This window comes from Tachypleus tridentatus, chromosome 7, assembly GCF_004210375.1.
Source record: "Tachypleus tridentatus isolate NWPU-2018 chromosome 7, ASM421037v1, whole genome shotgun sequence".
NCBI lineage: Eukaryota > Metazoa > Arthropoda > Merostomata > Xiphosura > Limulidae > Tachypleus > Tachypleus tridentatus.
The window spans coordinates 50,355,416-50,374,651 of NC_134831.1; the positions used below are offsets into that span (position 1 = coordinate 50,355,416).

The 19,236-nt window shown below is 32.3% G+C and overlaps 1 protein-coding gene and 1 long non-coding RNA gene across 2 annotated transcripts in view; one reads left to right on the top strand and one right to left on the bottom strand.

The window, feature by feature from the left end:
- The window catches only part of LOC143255635 (uncharacterized protein ZK1073.1-like), a 58,609-nt gene extending 47,282 nt beyond the window's left edge, over positions 1-11,327 (top strand). Inside the window, exons 9-13 of the mRNA XM_076511603.1 lie at positions 1,149-1,258; positions 2,308-2,346; positions 4,191-4,323; positions 6,363-6,414; positions 10,426-11,327. Of these exons, the coding sequence (XP_076367718.1) occupies positions 1,149-1,258; positions 2,308-2,346; positions 4,191-4,323; positions 6,363-6,414; positions 10,426-10,466 (375 nt within the window). The 3' untranslated portion in view covers positions 10,467-11,327. The remainder of the gene's footprint in view (positions 1-1,148; positions 1,259-2,307; positions 2,347-4,190; positions 4,324-6,362; positions 6,415-10,425) is intronic.
- Positions 1-19,236, bottom strand: part of LOC143255636 (uncharacterized) — a 54,585-nt gene that overhangs the window by 1,849 nt on the left and 33,500 nt on the right. The window lies entirely within an intron of this gene.

The following is a 19,236-nucleotide window of genomic DNA, read 5'->3' on the forward strand; positions in this document are numbered from 1 at the left end:
ATTAACTTCCCACTGTCCCTATCTACTATCTAGTTTCAGGACTAAACGTCTTTTCGTAGGAGTGTTAAAAGAGTTATCAAATATTATCTACTAGTCACAGAATAGAATTAACCCTTTTCTTGCACAATGCTTCTGATTTCAGTTATAACTAGCTTGTAGCATGTCCATATCCTGAACAATATGTGATTGAGTATCAATTTCATATTGCATTTAGTTTAGTATTGTATTAATCTGTCAAATAAAAACAATTAATACACAGTTTAATATCTGCAAGTAAAGCTCATTTATTCTTATCTGCTTACACCATGTTCATGTTCTATTCCTTTTAGAAAATAACATTTTAATATTATTTTGTTTTAGCTTCTCGTGAAAGAAGTCTATACATTAAACAATCTCATTCCATCAAAACTATATGTGACTATTAATGCATAGGAATCTTAATTTAGTTTGCTACTGAGAATTAAAATTCATTTTAATCTTTGAAGAGTTGTTAAAAGTCTAAACACAAGAATGTCTTAAATTGCAAGCCATACTACTCAATGAGTATAAATTACAAAACTTTGCTGTAATGAAAAATTTTGAAGTTCAAGTACAGCACTTGTATAGTGGCATAATTGTATTAAGGTTGCCTGTGCATATAAATATTTGTTTGTAAACATTCTCAAATGGTAATTCTAATATTTATAGAGCTTGTAATCATACAAAACTTCTATTATCTGTTTTTTCAAACATAATAAATTATTGCTAAAATATTTATAATTAAATTATTAACGCTGTAATTATCCTTAATTGGTATAAGACTGAACAAAGTGTACCTTAGAATAGCATAAGAAAGAAGGATGTTGTGATAAAAGTATTAAATGATATATTTAGAAGAACTTTTTGGTTATTTGTAAGCTTACTGTTGATAAGTTACACCTTAGAAAAGTATTTGTTTTTGGTATTTTATTTGATTAAGGTACTAGGAGTTGTAATTGTGATGAGCTAAAGAAGTCTTACTTAGTTGGTTTGTTATCATTTATAGTTCTTCAAATAAAGAAGTGAAACAAATAAAATGCAGAATTGAACAAGAAATGCCATTTTCTTCAATTTAAGACTTACTACCAAATTTATAAAAGGCTTTTTCATGAAGGCATTTTTGTTTTCAGGAAATTGAAAAAGCTGATAACAAAGATACAGTCATCAAGGAGTACATTAACAAACTGCAGAGACGGATCAATCCCAAGAACCTGCGTCTTTATGTTGGAGCTTTCCTTTCGTAAGTAATGAGAATCTCAAACTTTACAATAAATCTTATTTTCAACATGACTTTAATCTGAAAAGTCATTAATTATTTAATGTAATAATGTACATTTTTTTATGATTTAAACATAAAACAGTTTATAATACATTAATTTTAGACATTTCATTGCAAACCAAGGTAAATTAGGACATATAAGAAACAGTACAATACACCTAAATAGGTGTTGATGAGTCAAACTATTAAGTGTGCAATACATTCTTTTTTTAAATTATTATCAACTTGATGATAACATTAAAATTATACTGAAGTGTGAATTTAATGTAATATTTTTAGCTAAACTGCAGGTCTTTACTATTTTATGCTCTTCTGTAGTGTATTTTTTAGTCAAATTATTTTGAATGTTTTTATACTGCTGTATGAGAAATTTTAGATTCCTGATCATGCTATAATAATAATAATAATAATGATTAAAATAACTTGCCAAGCTGATATTACCACAATACTTTCATTTACAATGTGTAACTTCCTGTTTAATTTGAGTGATTTTTCTAAATTTATGAATTTACTATATTATGGTTGAAAATATCATTACAGGGGGATATCCAACTAGTATATATGTGTACGGATGTAAGAAAAATATATTCACTTAGTTTTTCTCATTAACATTTATGTTTTTAGAAAGAAAGTTTCTAGGAAGGTAGCTTTCTATGATTTGAAGTTAATATGATAATGAGCTTCTCATGCTGGTCTGAAAGAATAGTGTTACTTTTTTGAAAGATATAAAACAATTTCTTCAGCTTCTGTAGCTGCATACAGTAATGCTGTTGAGGCACATTCAAATATAATTGTAGTAAGAATGTGTTATGATTTTTCTATAAAATTGAGGTGTACCATGATACATTTGTGTGAAATGTTCTTTGAAGTTTCTTACATTTTATTTAAGACTTCATTGTAAATAGGGAAGGTATATAAATATATTTATTTATTTGATTTTAACATGCAATGTAAATGTTCTACAATTGACAAGTGTCAGTTCAATTTCTGGTGTTATTTCTTTCTTATAGGCGTACAGATATTTCAGGTCTATTGAAAGAACACATGAAGTAAGTTTTGTTTCCCATTTTTGTTTTAATGGTTAATATAATTTGCTTCTTATTGAAAATTTTGTAACTTGTTAGTATTTATGACTTGTGAATTTCTATTTTAAGGAAGAAAATGAGCACATTAAAATATCTTCCAACTTATTAGTTTTACAAATATTAATTTGCTTGAATTTTTTTTTTCAGCATTATTTTTATATAGTAAATACTACATTTAGACAATATATATCAATTCAAATAGTTTATAATTGTTTAACTCCTGTAAAAGTAAAGAACATTTTTACTTTTCTGTGGGACTTGATGGTGGCCTATGGTTAATTTACAAGGTTATAGATCATAAGATTCGAGGTTTATGCCACAATATACTCTGCACTTTGAGGTATGGGTACACTATAAGAATGAATCCCATTATTTAATTTAAAGCCCTTATGGTGGAAGGTGGTATTGACCAGATGATTTTCTATGGTCTGCAGTTCAAAATCAGAGACAAATATATCTGAACCTTGGAGCCCTTTGATCTGCAAAGAATGTGCCGTTTAGGTGAAAATTATTTTGTGATTTTCCTGTTTATAGTAAAAGGTACAAATGTCAATTGTCACCATCTTTTCTGCTAGCAGCCACTTATTATACATTCATGATATTTGTTTATTACATATTGTAACTTAAAGTGTCAGTGAACTCCAAGTTGTTAATTTAGAAAATAAAATGTTTTGTCTTTCTAATTTGCTAAAATTGGTGAAATTTGGTTTAATTTTACATCCTTAAAATATGGCTTATAATATCAGGAAGTAACACTGAAAGAAGACCAATACCTCAGCATTTTTGTAAGAGTGTTTTATCAAGTGTCTTGACTTGTTATTTACAAATTGTTTGCATCTTTATTACTACTAAAGATAACACTTTCTAATTTTCATTGATACACTTTGTAAAAATGTTCAATCCCATCTCTTTTTGTTGTCATTCTAAGTGGCACTAAGTATGTAATTATTAAATATAGCCCAAAATAAAACATTACTTTGATTAGAATATCAGACATAATTTGTACTTTAAAATATTCTACACCCTGTATGTCTTATAGGGGTTGTAATAGTGTTTTAAGCATGGAAGGAAATAGATAGTGTTGTCATTGATATTTCTTGCAAAGTTTTCTAATAATTACAATTTTTCTATTTAATTTATCATAAGAGGTTTATTGATAATATTTGCCACAAGATATTTTTTGATGTTCAAAATTTAAATATTTTTTTTACATTTTAACTTGAATTTCTTTCTCACTCTTTTAATTCCTTATTATTGTAAAAAGTTCAATAATAAAAAGAAAACTTGTGATAAATTTAAAAGTTAATCGTTTTATTATCAAGATTATGTAATGTTATGATTAAAAATTAATAATAATGCTATTTAAGATTGTGTTTACATTTTTAGATCATCTGAAATAATGTTCTACATATTTAATAATACTGATAAATTCTGCATCATATATGTATTAATAATGATATACTTAAAGTAACAATCTGAAAGTGAAGTAACAAGTATTTTGTGAAAAAGTAAAGGAGCAATAGTGTTCTCATTACTATGGAAATTACAAGTAATAAATATTTATAGATTTTGACTTTGTAGATTGTATTTTTTACAATTCTTGTAGATACTGATGGCTTAAAGATTTCAGTGTTGTATTTGTCTACAAAAATTTAATTTAATATTTGAGCTATAAAAAATATACTGTTTTATTAAAAAATACAATAATTAGTAAACAAGTGTTACTGAGACTTTTTTTTCTTCTCATTTCCAAAATTAATAGTGTTTTCTTCACTTCTAAAATATCATTTATATCACTATTGCTATAGGGTTGACACTCTGTTGGTGACAGGAGCTAAGGCTTCTCATGTGCACACAGTTCATACAATGCACTCACACTTGGATCCTCGTTTTGCCACCCTTCTGAAGGTGGATGATGTCGGTGATGTCTTGCATGAAGCAGTAAGTGTTTTACAAGTGATTTGATTTTTTTTAAAACTGAAGGAGATCTTAACAAAATGGTAAATTCTTATGTTTTACAATCCTCCTAAATTCCTTTTAGCTAAATATTTTTAAGAAAGTAATTTATCTTTCTATAGATAGATTATGATATCATACATTAAATGCAATACATATTTTGAAATATGACTTTAACTCTTTCTCTTGATTCAAAGTTTCAAGCTGCTCAATTTTATATTTTTAGACCCAAATACAGCTTAGTTAATAACTTTAAATTATAGTGGGATTCTATGGTATTTATGTAGTAATTTATGACATTTGGTTACTTTAAATGTGTTTGTGTGTGAGTATGGATATAAAACAAAAAAAAAAATCATTTTATTTCCCATCCTCTACTTGTGAAATTTTGTAGACTTAGCAATTTATGGCAAGCAGCAAATGAGTACACGGTTCATAACTACAAGAGATAAGTTTGCTACACCTTTTTATTTACCGTTCTGTGTTTAAAGAAAAATAATTAAAAACTTTATTTGTAAATAGTAATAATGTATATACATGTGTAATGTATTATAAATGAAATGTGAACATATTTTACAATGAAACACAGCCAAGACAAGTCATTTTGTAAAGGTCAGTCTTGTATTCTTGGATATGGTAAAATGAGCACATGTATGCTATGTAAATGCAACTTCTGTAATGCTAGTAAGGGAGGACTGGAAGGTCAATATAATTAAAATAATAAACACACACACACACACACACACACACACACACGTGTGTGTGTGTATAATGCTATGAAATTTAAGCTATTTAAACTAAACACTTGTGTTTCTGTTCTATGATTTGTAGTCATTCTAGAACAAAAAATGCATAATTTATATTTGTTTCCTAACTTTTAGTGGTAGTTATGACATTGGTCAAATTAATAGCCCTTGTATTATTAGGGTAAAGAAAATAACAGACAAATTATAAAGTTTTACTGAAAACAAATGTTTGAAATGTATTTAGGAGGTTTTAGAGATTAAAAAAATATTTGGTATGAAGAATAGTTTTTTCATAACATGAAAATCATTTTGCACTCAGAATAATAACAAAATAGATTATTTTCACAAACAAATCTTTATTAAAAATACTGAATTAAAAAAAAACTGATTTTTTTATGTACAAAAGACTTGTAACATTTACAAAATGTTTGCCAAATTTTGTGAAAGTACAACTACTGCATCAAAAGTTAAAGTATGTTATACTGAGCCTTTCGTGAAAGGGGTAATTGTGTTTGTCAATAAAGTTTTAATTTGTATGAAGTATTATTTTTTATAATGCTTTCTGCTAGTTAAGTAGTTAAACAAGTGCACAGTTTCAGTAGAAGACCATTAGTCAAGCTAAGCCAGCTTTTGAATGACTTGTTGATTATTAAATACATTTCATCTTTAGTTTTATGGAGTTTTATTTTTACCACTCTGACATGGTTATAACAGTACTTGTATTCTTGCTATTTTACTAAGTTCATACTTTGACTAATGTATGTGGCAAAAAATGATGCTCACATTTTTTTTAAATGTTGGAGATTGTTACAAGAGAGGAATTAGTGGCTTTACTGCTTTTTTGATTTTACTATTATTTAGATTGATTGCTTATTGTCACCTGAAGTTACATATGAGGTATTAAGTGAATTATAAAAATTTTTTTACAAGGTTGAAAAAATGCAGCATCAGAATAATACTCTGATTTTTCCTATGTACCTGTAATTGCTACACCTGTAGAAAACAACAAACAAACTGATAGCTATTTAATTTAATCTAAGAATAGATCAAAATTGTAATGACTAAATCTGATTTTATTCTAAAGATTGCACTAAAGCACAGTTTATTCTTAATGGGTAACACTACTAAGATGAACATTAGCAGAACTTTATAATCTGGAAATAAGCTAATTTTTCTAAAATCTTTAATTTTTCTTACTGGTTTAGTTAGGTTTATTGAAGGATTTATTTATTTTGTTGATTCATTTCATCTGGTGAATCTTTAATTTCTTTGTTTCAGCCTGACATCTTAGCTCATAATTTGCTACTGTTTTGCCAAGGACTGGGGTTATGTAAGTAAACACTTATCAGTATATAGTAGAAGTAAAATGAAACCTAATATTGATTAGATTTTATACATTTTTTTTAATAGTTATAAATGTGTTTTTACATATAAAAGGTTAGTAAATAATTGTGCTTCCAGTGGTTCAGTGGTAAGTCTGAAAGCTTGTAATGCTAAAAACTGGGTTCCAATAGGATACTTTCTCTCTCACATGATTAGCTATTCTCATCCAGTGCTGCTTTTTACATGTAACTTTTTTCTATACACATGCCACAAGCCTTCTGCTGTCCCCTGTTGGAATCAACTTATTCCAACATGTCTCTCATGTAAATCATCATGTGTCACTTCACCACCAATATGAGTATGATATGCTTGACACATATGACTCCCTCTATATGCCTCTATGGAACTGTCAATTTTTATTTGGCAGTGTTGTGCTCGGACGTGTTCCTTTTCATTTGTTTAAAGTTTCACGTTTGTCTATAGTAGACTCATGAAATGGTCTTTTATTTATTTCACTTCTAAGACTGTTTACTAACTTCATTTTACTCTCAGTATCAATTTTGCACACTACACTTCAGGGTTACTTCTGCCTTTTGTGCTTTTTTTGGGTGGTCGGAGCTTTTGCTTAGTCTTCATGTTCTGGGATTGTAAATCCACCATTATCTGGATGACTGGCTTCATGTGGCTCATTCTGAACTAGTCAGCCACCTATACTCATTAGCTTCTTCTAGTCACTTTTTGGGTGATATGGCTAATCAAATTGGATAAATTCTCTCTTTTATCTACCCAATATCATGTCCACATGGGTGTCTTTTTTTGACAATTATCTCAGTCAGGCCCAACCTTCTCCTCATTGACTTCATTTAATAGAACTGTTAATTGACCATACCTATTCAACTCCCTCACTTTATGCTCATGAAGTTCTATCGATTTTGAGGATGTGGTCTTCAAAGATGTCACTTGTACCCCTTAGTCATGCACATGTGCTATCCCTTTGGTGGACTATTCACGATCAATGGAACCTTGCTTAGGATCCTTTGTCAGCTCCTGTTGTCCTTTCTACCCTCATGTGTGATCTACATTGGTGGCTGGACAAGACCCATATGTTGTAAGGCATCCTGCTTACTCCTTGTTCAGATTTACATCTTCAGTCTTCTCACTCTCGGGTTATCATTTTGCCTTACCCCATACCTTTCGTTCTTTTTGATAACATAGAATTTTTGCTTTTTCTTTCTTTACCCTTTTAATGTGTTCTTTCCAGATTTGTCCCCCTAGAGAGCCTTCTCTTCCAGGTTGGGATATTAATGTTATCCTCCATTTCCTCACTTTACCTCTGCTTGAACCACTTTCCTTGTGTTCCATGTTTCACCTTTCCCTTAAAACGTATTTCCTTCTCTTTTTAGCCTATGGACATTGAATGTTTAATTCTTTTCCATTGATGTTTTATGTATGCTTTACCACCCTACCTGTCTTTTGTTTTAATCCAGATTGTTCCTTCTTCCAGAAGACCTTCGTGGCGAAGAAGGGAAACTCATCTTTTTTGTTTATCTCTTCCTTCTTTCTCATTTCTGTCCTTGTTTTGATCTGGATAGACTTCCATATCTGGTTTGAACTCTGTTATATTACCTGCATGGCTTCCTTCTATAGTACCTGTTCCTGACTTTATCCCTTAGTATTCTACCTCTGATCCAGATTTGTTCTCTTCTAACATCACCGATTGATTTTAACTTTTGATTTGATTGGTTTATTCCTCCTTTTCTTCTTCCTCCTCACATTTTCTCTTCATAGACCTTTGGAGAAAATCATATACTCAGGCATGTAGATTACACTTAATATGTTTGTCTACCATTATTTACACCATGTTGCAATTTTTTCTTTGTTGGGTTTTAGTCTTTTGCTGTTGGCTGTCCTTCAGGCTTCAGTGTGATTTAGACTGGGTAAGTTTGTATTCATATTTGCTTTTCCTTTTAAAGGCTCTTGCTTCATTTACTCATTATATGAATTTTGCTTTGTAGTGAATGCTGTCCAACCAGATATTTTCCAACTTGAAATCCACACTGTACAGCCATGTTGACTCATGCTTTATTTTTTATGGCTTTGTAATGCTCATTCTTGAGATGGAGTGTTCCACAAGATTGTTTGTAGGTGAATAACCTCACAATGTAATCACTTCATAAACTTGTACATTACAGACTGTACCACCCATGAACTGCATAGATAAAACAGAAGGGGATAGTTGCCCATTCCTGCCATACTTTGTATTGAATAACTCAGTGTGGTCTGCTTTTCAAAACAAGTTTTGTTGTTACCTACTGCACTGTGTCAGGCAGTGATGCTCTTCTGAACTTTCCACTGCTTTCTCATCCCCATTTCTTTTAGCAGAGTATGGGAGTCCTCACCACTTTCCAGTTCCAAGCTGCTGGGGTGGTTGGCCATGGAGACACCTTTTCCATATGGGTTCCATACAAAGATGACTACAACCATTCAGTGCAGAGTAGGGTGGTGTTCTACAGATATAGAAGACATGCTATCCTCCACTGTACAAAAGGAGTGGGATGCCAAGTTGCAGTTCAATTGTTTAGATTTTGCCCTTTTTTGCTACTCCTTGTATCTTCTTTTGAGGATGTTATTGTTTTTAATATAGATCCAGTCAGTTTTGTTGTTGGGGTAATTGATTTATAGAGGCATTCTTTCAATACTAATACTGGGACTCTGGATTGATATATCAGAGCTAATACATGTGTTATGCTTAGGAGTTGGTGTGGTCCTAATCCTCCCTTCCTTTCGTACTTGAAGTGAACACAGTGTGATTCCTTTACTATCTCTATACAAATGTTAGTTCTCTGCAGCATGGGGTTTTGATGTAGTTGAAGTACCACTCTGCACCATTGTTTTACCTGCTTTTAAACTTTGTGGGATTAAATTTAATATACATTTCCATAGTTAGGATCACTGTCTTGTCACAGTTTTCTCCAATTTTCATATACTCCTCTGTTTTCCACTCTCATTTACTACAAATGTCATGGATGGGTGGAGAATATACTTGGTTCAGAAGTTGTCTGGTTTTCATAAGGTCTCTGTCATGATGAGAAACCCACTTGAGGTGAAAAGTTATTCTCATGACGGTTGGTATGGGTATTAAATCTTTAATTAAAATAAAGTACAGAACAACATTTCAACTTTCTTAGGTCATTTTCAGGTTAACAAAGAGCTTGCAACTAACCATTGCTAGGCACGTGTTTTAGAGACGAGAGTGTAAATGGGTATGGAATTGTAGGGGTTGTTGGAGTTAGATGTTAGGTTATTAATTAGTATAGGTATAAAGGTGTTCCTTTATATTGATTGGTTTAATTTTGATTTGAGTTGTTGTATAAGTAGGGCTTTTTTTATTTTGAATTTTTTTTATATTTGTTTCCACCCTTCCACCCCATTTTCCTCTAGTGATTAAGTCTTCTGTCAAACCTTGAAATGATAGTTCAGTAGAAGGAGTCATGCTTTTATTGGTAAAGTGATAGATGATTTACATGAGAGACGTGTTGGAATAATTCAATTCTAGCAGGTGAGAGGAGAATGCTTGGAGAAATAATTGCATATAGAGCACTGGATGAGAATAGTTAGTAGAGGGAAGTACCTATCTGAGAGAGAGAGAGAGAGAGAGAGAAAGACAAATACACAGTTGTGTATTATGTTTAGTGCATGTAAAGGTGACATGTGCAAAAATTTATTGTAAATGGTAAAATTCTGATTTTTTTTTTTAATGTGTTAAGAAAATTCTGTTCATGAACTAAAAGGTTATTGTTTCCCATCATTGTTATCAGAGGCATGTGTATTTTAGACCCTACTGGAATAATCATATCCAAAGCTATTAGTAATTGTTTCCTGGATAGATTGCTATATTTAATCCTAGCAGATGATGTTAAATATGTTTTAGTAATTTAAAAAAAAATCGTTGTTTTTAAGCTGTTTACATTTATTAAAGTTAATTACCAAAAATTCACTTGTTTCTTATCTATAACAGTTAGCACACTGCCTATGTCCCGACAATCATCTTTCTCATAAAGGCCATGGATGAATGCAGTCAAAATATATATAGTACCCTTTCAGACTTGCAGAAATGTGGGTTGACAGTGGATTTTGAAAAACAGACTCTCGCATAAAATTAGAGAAAACTTTTAGATGTCATATATGTTCTTTATATTAAAACATTCATTGTTGTATTCTGTGTTGAATGTTTGTTACAGAATTGGTATTTTTTTAATTAGTTTATCTTGATTTGCTTATAAACATTTCTTGTTAACCCAAATCATTGATAAGTTTTTCTTTTTTAACAGTTATCTTAAACTGTTTTGTATACTGTTGCAGATTTAGACATGGTTTCAATGTATGTGTTTTAATGTTCAGATTAAAGAGCTTCCACTGAAGGATGTTTTAAATTAGAAATTACAATATTTTTATGGACAATGAATTTTGACGAGAATATCACTCAAATATGTAATATGAACTGTTTCTCTTTTATGGAAATACATATTCTGATTAACAACTATATGTAACCTGCCTTCCTTGTTTGGTATTAGAAAAGGTGTTGCTCTTGACTTTTGGGATTTGATGTCCTCAGTTTTATTTTAGTATAAATTTAATACATATTTTACTTTCCTGAAACTGCACAATTTACTGAGGTTTATAAGTCAGTATTTTATATTTGAGTAAATATACACATTATATTCTTATATACTTCTATATATTAAAAAAAAAAGAGTAATGACTTGAATTTCTTGTGTACCTGACTTTCCAAACACAGAAAATATTATTAAAGCCACAAAGTATTTTTAAGGAGATATTGTTATTATTTCATACTGTGTTACACTTCTACAAGGATTAATTATGATGAACTTTGTGTTAAATAAAGTTTTTTCCTATCTAGTTGTTTTATAGTTGTTGAATTGTTTTAGTGATTAAATAATTTAACCATACTGCATTAAACTTCAAATTTTTAGCTATAATATTAAAAAGAAAGTTTAGTAAAAATTAAAACTTGCACCCACACCAGATCATGAATCTTGGAAACTATATATTTAATGAAAGGCAGTAAAGTTCAAAACCAGTTATTTAGCTTATCTATCTACACTTGGAAAACTGAAAACATATATTTAAAAAATTCTATCAGTTGGATGCAGAGGAGCTCAATTTAATCCATTGATTGTAAGTGCTCTAAATGTGTGCAAGTTTTTGCAATCCATAAACTGTATACAGCACACACTCATTCAACTGCTGAAGATGAAACTACCCTATACAGTGAATCAGCAGTCAATGGGTTAAAGAAAGTAATATAAAATCCATTGTTACATACAAGTAAGACAATTTTAGCAGCATTTTCTTTACCTATTGAATTTTGTCCTCATTCCTGTCACAGATTTTTGTAGTTTTTACTTTGTAACCATAATGCTTTCTCTATTTGTAACAAACATTTTTCCTGATATAAATGAAATCAAGCCTAAGTACAACGTTAAGACTAGTTAGTTTTTAGTGTATGACAACCACAATATGCTGGCTTGATACAACGTTCATAGTCTGTAATGCAAATTTGGTTGCTGCTGCAAATACTGTTAAATTGGTTACTCTGCAGAGGGAATCAGTTTCCAATACAATAGTTAATTTTCAGTACGAAATAGTGTTTACAAAAGTATTAATAGTACATCAGTCATATTTTTGGAAATTATTTGAAAATATCAAAAGTAAAAATAAATTATAACCTCTGTTAAAGTAAAAAAAACAAACAATACTTCAAGTTCAGAAGCTAGTCTGAGGGATTATACTGCTAAAAATCTAGTCTATTCTGTCCATTAAATTGAACAATAAAAACCAAAAGCCAGCTTTTATCATTCAAATATTTATCAAACCAACCCTTGACTTTCCTTAAATTAACTCCACCACATCTGAAGGCAACCTACTCCAAAAGCCAGTCATCCTGTTAGAAAAATAAAACTGTCTTAACTGAAGATAATTCCCTTGCCAAAGTTTATATTTGTGTCTCCTAGTCTTACCATTGTTACTACTGAATATGAAAAAAAGATGAAACAACAACACCAACTTACTTAAACACAATCAGATCATTTCTAACTCTTCATCTTTTCAATAGAAAATATTGGAGATTTTAATGTATTCTCGTATGACAACTTTCCCTTCTCAAGTATCATCCTAATAGCACTCTGAATATTGTCCAACAATTCAATGTCCTTTCTGAGGTAAGACGTTCAAGACTGAACTTTGTACTCCAAATGTGGCCCAACCAGTGATATTATAACCTTTATAGACTTGGAGTTAATATTTATATATGTGAAACATAAAATCCTATTTGCTCTGCTACTATCAACAGCAACTCTTCTTAAATGACTTCAGAGATCAATCAAACAGAACACAGATATTTTACTCCAACAACGTTAAGATTATTGGTATCAAAATTCTATTTGTAGTTAAAATTTTGATATCTAGCATGCATCACCTTGAATTTGTTATAACTAAATGCCGTCTGCCATTTATTTGACCACCTTACCAAATAATCCAAATTCTTTTATGAAGCAGCAGCATCCTCACATTCAGCAATACCCAAAACAATATCTCATCAGCAAATCTAAATGATTTATTGATCATTCTATCATCTATGAAAATTAGAAAGAGCAAATGCCCTAACATTAATCCAGCTTGACTGAACTTTATTTATAACAATGATGCTTTATTCTGTGTAACCAGTTTTGTACCCGGTAAGTCAACATACCATTCACACAAAGAAGAATGTGTAATATGTCAACCAAAATATATATGTTATAAAGTACTGACGAAGCGTTTCGTTCAGTACCAAGTTTATAGGAAGAAAGCCAATGGCCTGTATAAAGCTAAAAACACGATAAATAAGAACAGTTACCGCCAATAATACTATTCAACATTAAAGAGAAACCTCGAAACAAAATTTCTTAAGTGGCGCTGCTGCTGGCAGTCGTAGTGACAATCAAAAGGTGGTCAGGTATGACCCGATTATCACAAAAATCACATTTTATTGGACCAGACTTTTGTTAAAAAATTGACGAGGTATGAAACTATGGCCAATGCATGGTTTAGATAAAACAATTTCCAATCTTTACAGAAACTAGGTAGTAAAATTACAATAGGTTTTATCTTGAGATGCTTGGTAAGAAGTTCATCACTCCACGTTAACTGCCAACTGGCTTAAAGCTGTACTCGATAAAGGTCTAAAGTTCATGCAGTCTTCCACAAAATGATAGAGAATTGATCACTGACCCTCCTCCATAAAAAACAAGTAAGAAGAAAAGAGAAGCAAAGGGATAGATCAACAGCAGTATAAGTACAAGTCCGGATTTTTGCGGGTCCTAGAAAACCAGAAACATGAAATTTGAAAAGGATATTTTTAAGTCATGAAAAGTTATTAAATTTTACGTTAGTCAGTATATATCATTGAAAGCATCGACAACATTTAGCACTAATCTCTCTACACAAAGCTGAAACCTCATTGTGGCGATGTGGTATTTCCTTATCGGGTTTGGCTACTCAGAATTTATCATACTTTTATTTAGTTAGTTTCTGAATGAAAGTGAGGCAATTATCCCGCGAAGCGCGGGATTCCTTCAAACTGACCAATCATTAATAAGCTTTTTTATACAGTTTGGTTTCATAGTTGTATTGGCCTGGCATGGCCGAACGCGTAAGGCGTGCGACTCGTAATTCGAGGGTCGCGGGTTCGCGCCCGCGCCGCGCTAAAAATGCTCGCCCTCCCAGCCGTGGGGGCGTTATAATGTGACGGTCAATCCCACTATTCGTTGGTACAAGAGTAGCCCAAGAGTTGGCGGTGGGTGGTGATGACTAGCTGCCTTCCCTCTAGTCTTACACTGCTAAATTAGGGACGGCTAGCACAGATAGCCTTCGAGTAGCTTTGTGCGAAATTCCAAAACAAACATAGTTGTATTTACCATTTTGTCAGACTCGTTTTGCCGCGCACTATTAACAATGTATGAAAATGGCTAAAATACGTGGAAAGAATCGCTTGCGGTTCTGGAACTTTTTGTATCGTATGATAATAAATTTTGCTCCTATTTCTGGATTATGTTAATGTAATGGGGTAGTGTAAATATCAGGAGAACTGAAAAGAGAAAGAACTCTATAGAAAGTGATTTGAGCCAGTACCTACAAATATGTCCCCCAGTGGCTCAGCGGTATGTCTGCGGACTTACAACATTAAAAACCGGGTTTCGATACCCGTGGTGGGGAGAGCACGGATAGCCCATTGAGTAGCTTTGTGCTTAATTCAAAACAACAACAAAAACAACCTACAAATATACTTATGGCACGCTGTAGTGTATGTAAAAAGACTTTCAGTCCTGGGAACATGGATGAACCAGCCGTTAAATCACACATGGGTGGGGAAAAGCATAAAAACAACATGAAGCAAATGAACAACAATTTGCGCATTAGTTCATTCTTAAGTCAGGATGAAACAAGTACCAGTACAAGTAAGCATGCACATGCTATCATAACTGAGAACATTTCATCTACAGATATACTTAAGGCTGAAATTATTTGAGTTGTAAAATGTGTGACATCTCACTTCAACTACAGTGGTTGCAGTAACATTCTGAAACATTTAAACAAATGTTTTATGACAGCAATAGGGCTCAAAAAATCACATGTAGTGAAGACAAATCTGCTTACCTTGTAGGTTTTGGATTTTGTCTATATTTGAAAGAAACGAATAAAGTTGTGCTCATGTTCGATGAATCTCACAACAGCAGCTTGAATAAGAAACAAGTGAATATTCTCGTTAGATACTGGAATCCTGTTGACGATTGCGTTTTATCATATCACCTCTGCTTTCATTGGTCATGGCAGGGCTGAAGATCTGGTACTTGTGTTACTGAAGTTATTTCAAACATTAAAATGAAGAAACTTATTCAACTTTCTATGGATGAACCAACAGTGAACTATAAGCTGTATTCTTTACTATGTGATAAAATAAAGGAGTCTGAAACTGCATCACATGTACTATTAAACACTGGAAGCTGTAGTCTTAATACGATTCACAATTTTTTAAAAAATGGTTGTGAAAAGTCCAGGTGTAGTGCAGGTAAACTAGTTAAAGACCTATACTTAAACAGTTACTATGAGAATGTCAGAAGATATCATATTATGAGTTGATGTGCTTTACCTTAATAGGTATTAACTTTTTTTAAGGCTATAATTCTTTGATATTGGTGTTAATTTATTTTGGAGAATTTTGATTTGAATAAATGTATGTGTCACTCAGTTATTTTGGGTATACAAAAATCCTGGAAGGTCATTAATAAATGGATAGAAAAAGCAGTGAATATGGTAAAAGAAGTCATGGAATATAGTAGAATTTTGTGTGCAGGAACCCTATGAGTAAGGGCATGAAAATCTACATGAATCAGTACTGAGAAAAGAAAGGTTGTGATATGAGATCATATGCTCCATAGAACGAGACATTCAATCAATATAAGAACCATCTCATTGTGGAGTGAAACTATTAAAGTCTCCAAAGATGAGAAAGAGAATTGGCAACTGTTTGTTAAGGTCGTCAAGGCCTGTCTGCTCATAATATTTCTTTGTGACAGGTAAAGAGAACCAATACTGGTAGTATGACCTACAGAGACACAGATGGTAACAGCCACCAGTGGTATATTGAGTGGCACAGACGCAGTAGATACATGCTGTTGAACCAGCAGTGCCATATCATCATGAATTTACCAATTAAACAACCTGTCTTTCCTGTAAAAGGAAAATCGCCCAAAATTGGCAGTATTGGCAGCCGTTAGGAATGTTTCCTATATAAATAGAGAGAGACACAGGGTAATAGTCAATCAAAGTTTTAATGACATCTAAACTGGTACCTAAACCTAAACACTTCCACTGTATCAAAGCTGCCATTTTTATTTAGAAGGAGAAGAAAATCCAAATTAAGAGTATTTTTGTTTGGACCACTGAGTTTGCTTTGAGTTAAGGGAATAGGTCTCTATCAAATAAATTAGAATTCAGTGAGTGAATGCATGACTGAATAATAGTCTTGCTCTTCGAAACCAAAGGAGAGGGGCCTGAAAACTCACTGGATAATGCAGACAAGAGTAGACATAACACTGTCATCTTGTGTATCCATGGAAGGCAGAAGACCTATTATTACGAGAAAATACTGTGTGAGAAATGGAGAAATCTGTCTGTACTCCTACTATGGAAGTGGAATAGAGTGTAGCAGCATATATCCAACTTAGAAAAGGAGACTCCAGTTTTTGTGTCTCAAGAAAAGAAATGTTGTTTCCAATCCATAACTGCTGTACCACTTTTTCCTTCACCCATTTAGAGCATTAACGACAAGAGGAGGTGTGTATCGTCACTGTTAATATAATGTAAATCAGTTGATAGCTGTAGCTACTACGGTCTTTTCCATCATAACAAGCAAAGGTCAAAGTACCATGACCAGATTTTTTGAGTGGCCAAACTGTTAATACTGGAAAACTAAAGAGGGTTTGGAATATAAAGCAGTTTAGATAAAACGTCTTGATAGAAACAGCTGGACGTGGCGATGTAAACATCAAAACGAGACGTGCGATGACTACATTATTTATTCCTTATGAGTGGTGATCAAAATCTAGAATGTAACTTCTTGACTGACTTAGGACAGCCAGCAAGTCTCTCAAATACCTTTTGAAGAAAAAAGGAAGACATTTGCACTAGACTTTCCTGATAACTGATGTAAAATAAGAAATCAGAGTACAAGAATGTTAGGAGGTGGTGACTGTGGACCAATTTTCCATTTGTGGTGCTTTTCATTTATTTTTGATTATGCATGAAAAAAGATTCAACACCCAGTGGTCCTGCCTATCATGGAATTCTACAAGGAATTCTACGCTGTCAAAATAGGACAGTGCAGCACTATTCTCTGGCATTAGCACCAGACATAATACCCACTATGCTCTTTGAGGACATCAGATACTGATATTAGGTTTAACCCTAGGCACATAGGACAAGCCTATTGACTTGGGGGGTACCCAAAGGTACATGTCTACAGGAATTCAAGGCAAAAGTTGTGTTATAGTGTTCCTGACACCACTTAACCACTAGGGTCATTTCCTCTCTCACGAGTCGCCATGTACAGAAAACGCATGGATGGATGTTTGGATCCCCGAGGAAGTAAACTGTGCAGATTTTCTCCGGAAAGTCCCCTCATCCCGTATAGAAATTCACACCTGTTGGTGCTCAAGAAGATATGTTTTTATTTCTCGATACGACTGAGCTATGTCAGTTAAAAGAGAAATAATTTATTCTAAATGCACTGCCACAGAGATAGTAGGAAGAAAGTGGACTTATAATAATTAGATTATTAAAGACACACTAATGTAATTAATATACATTCACAACAAACACGAGAAGCAGTAAAGTGTAAAGATAAACTATAGAGTGTTGATAGAAATAGTCATAAACTCCGAGTTATAGAGCGCTAAAGGCTTGAGTGTTACGTGTAAGTTCCGAATCTTAAACCTAAAATCCTTTCGAATGACTTAAAATAAATAAGTAGCATACTGCAAGGCGAAGGTATAACACTGTATGAATGAACTCGATCGGCTCTCAGGCTCGAACCTAACTAAGTAACAGTATTCATTAGTGATCTGATGGTAATAATTTAACTTTGTCCGAATAGTTTACTATACATATAGATATTTTAATAAAGCTTTATTGTTTTTATTGGGTCAAACCATTGAACTTCGTGACAGATATTTTTTTTTTTTTTGCAATACGATATTTATAGAAAAAAATTGTTTTTTAAACATTTCTTAAATAATGGATTGTTCCATTTCTTTAAAATTACCTTTATTACCATTATTAGTCATAATGCTTAAAATAATAATTTGATATTTGTGAGAATTAATTGGTGAAATTAGTCTAGTATAAGGTAATTAAGAACAACCTAGAATCTTGCCTGTGCTTGCCAAGCTTCGTGGGATATTATAGGATTTAAGGTTATTCGACTGATGACTGAATGTATTATAATTATTTTAGGTTTATTTTTGGGTACTAGGAATTTTAAATCCATTGTAACACACTTACTATTGTACATTTATTTTAGTGCCTAAGCTTATTTCTGTATAGTTTCATTTTTTGCATGTGTATTCTTGACTGTATTTCAGAAGTCCCACCTGTTCTCGAAATATCTAGAAAGTTCTGATGCTCAAGAATATTAATGATTGACAGTATTTTTCCAAAGCAAACTTTGGTGAATGTTTTAGAGTCTCGTGTGATTGGTATATAAAATCCGACGCACCGAGAGACAAATATTATTATTATTACTGGACACCTACAGTCGATGTGTTATAAGCCTCGGAGCTTATCGCGGGTTGAACCCGCGACCCTCGGATTGATATTTATTTTTCTTGTAGAAATTCTAACGTCCGAAGTAATTCACTGAAGTTCAGTGATTCGTAATGTTCGAATTCCCGTCCCATCAAATATGTTTGCACTTTCAGTCGTGGTACTTGGTAAAAGAGTAGCTCAAGAGTTGGCGAAGAGTGATGATGACTAGCTGCCTTTCTCCTAGTCTGATAATGCTAAATTCAGGATGGCTAGAGCAGATAGCTCTCATGTAGCTTTGCGCGAAATTCAAAACAAACCAAACAACTCAATCGTCGGTGATAAAAAGTTAGCTTACGAGTAACGTGAGGCCAGCCAAGCTAGCTAGAATAAGGGAAGTGTGACAGTATCAACTTATAATTAATTTTCTCGTCGTGGACATGGATCATCAATAAAATATTAATTT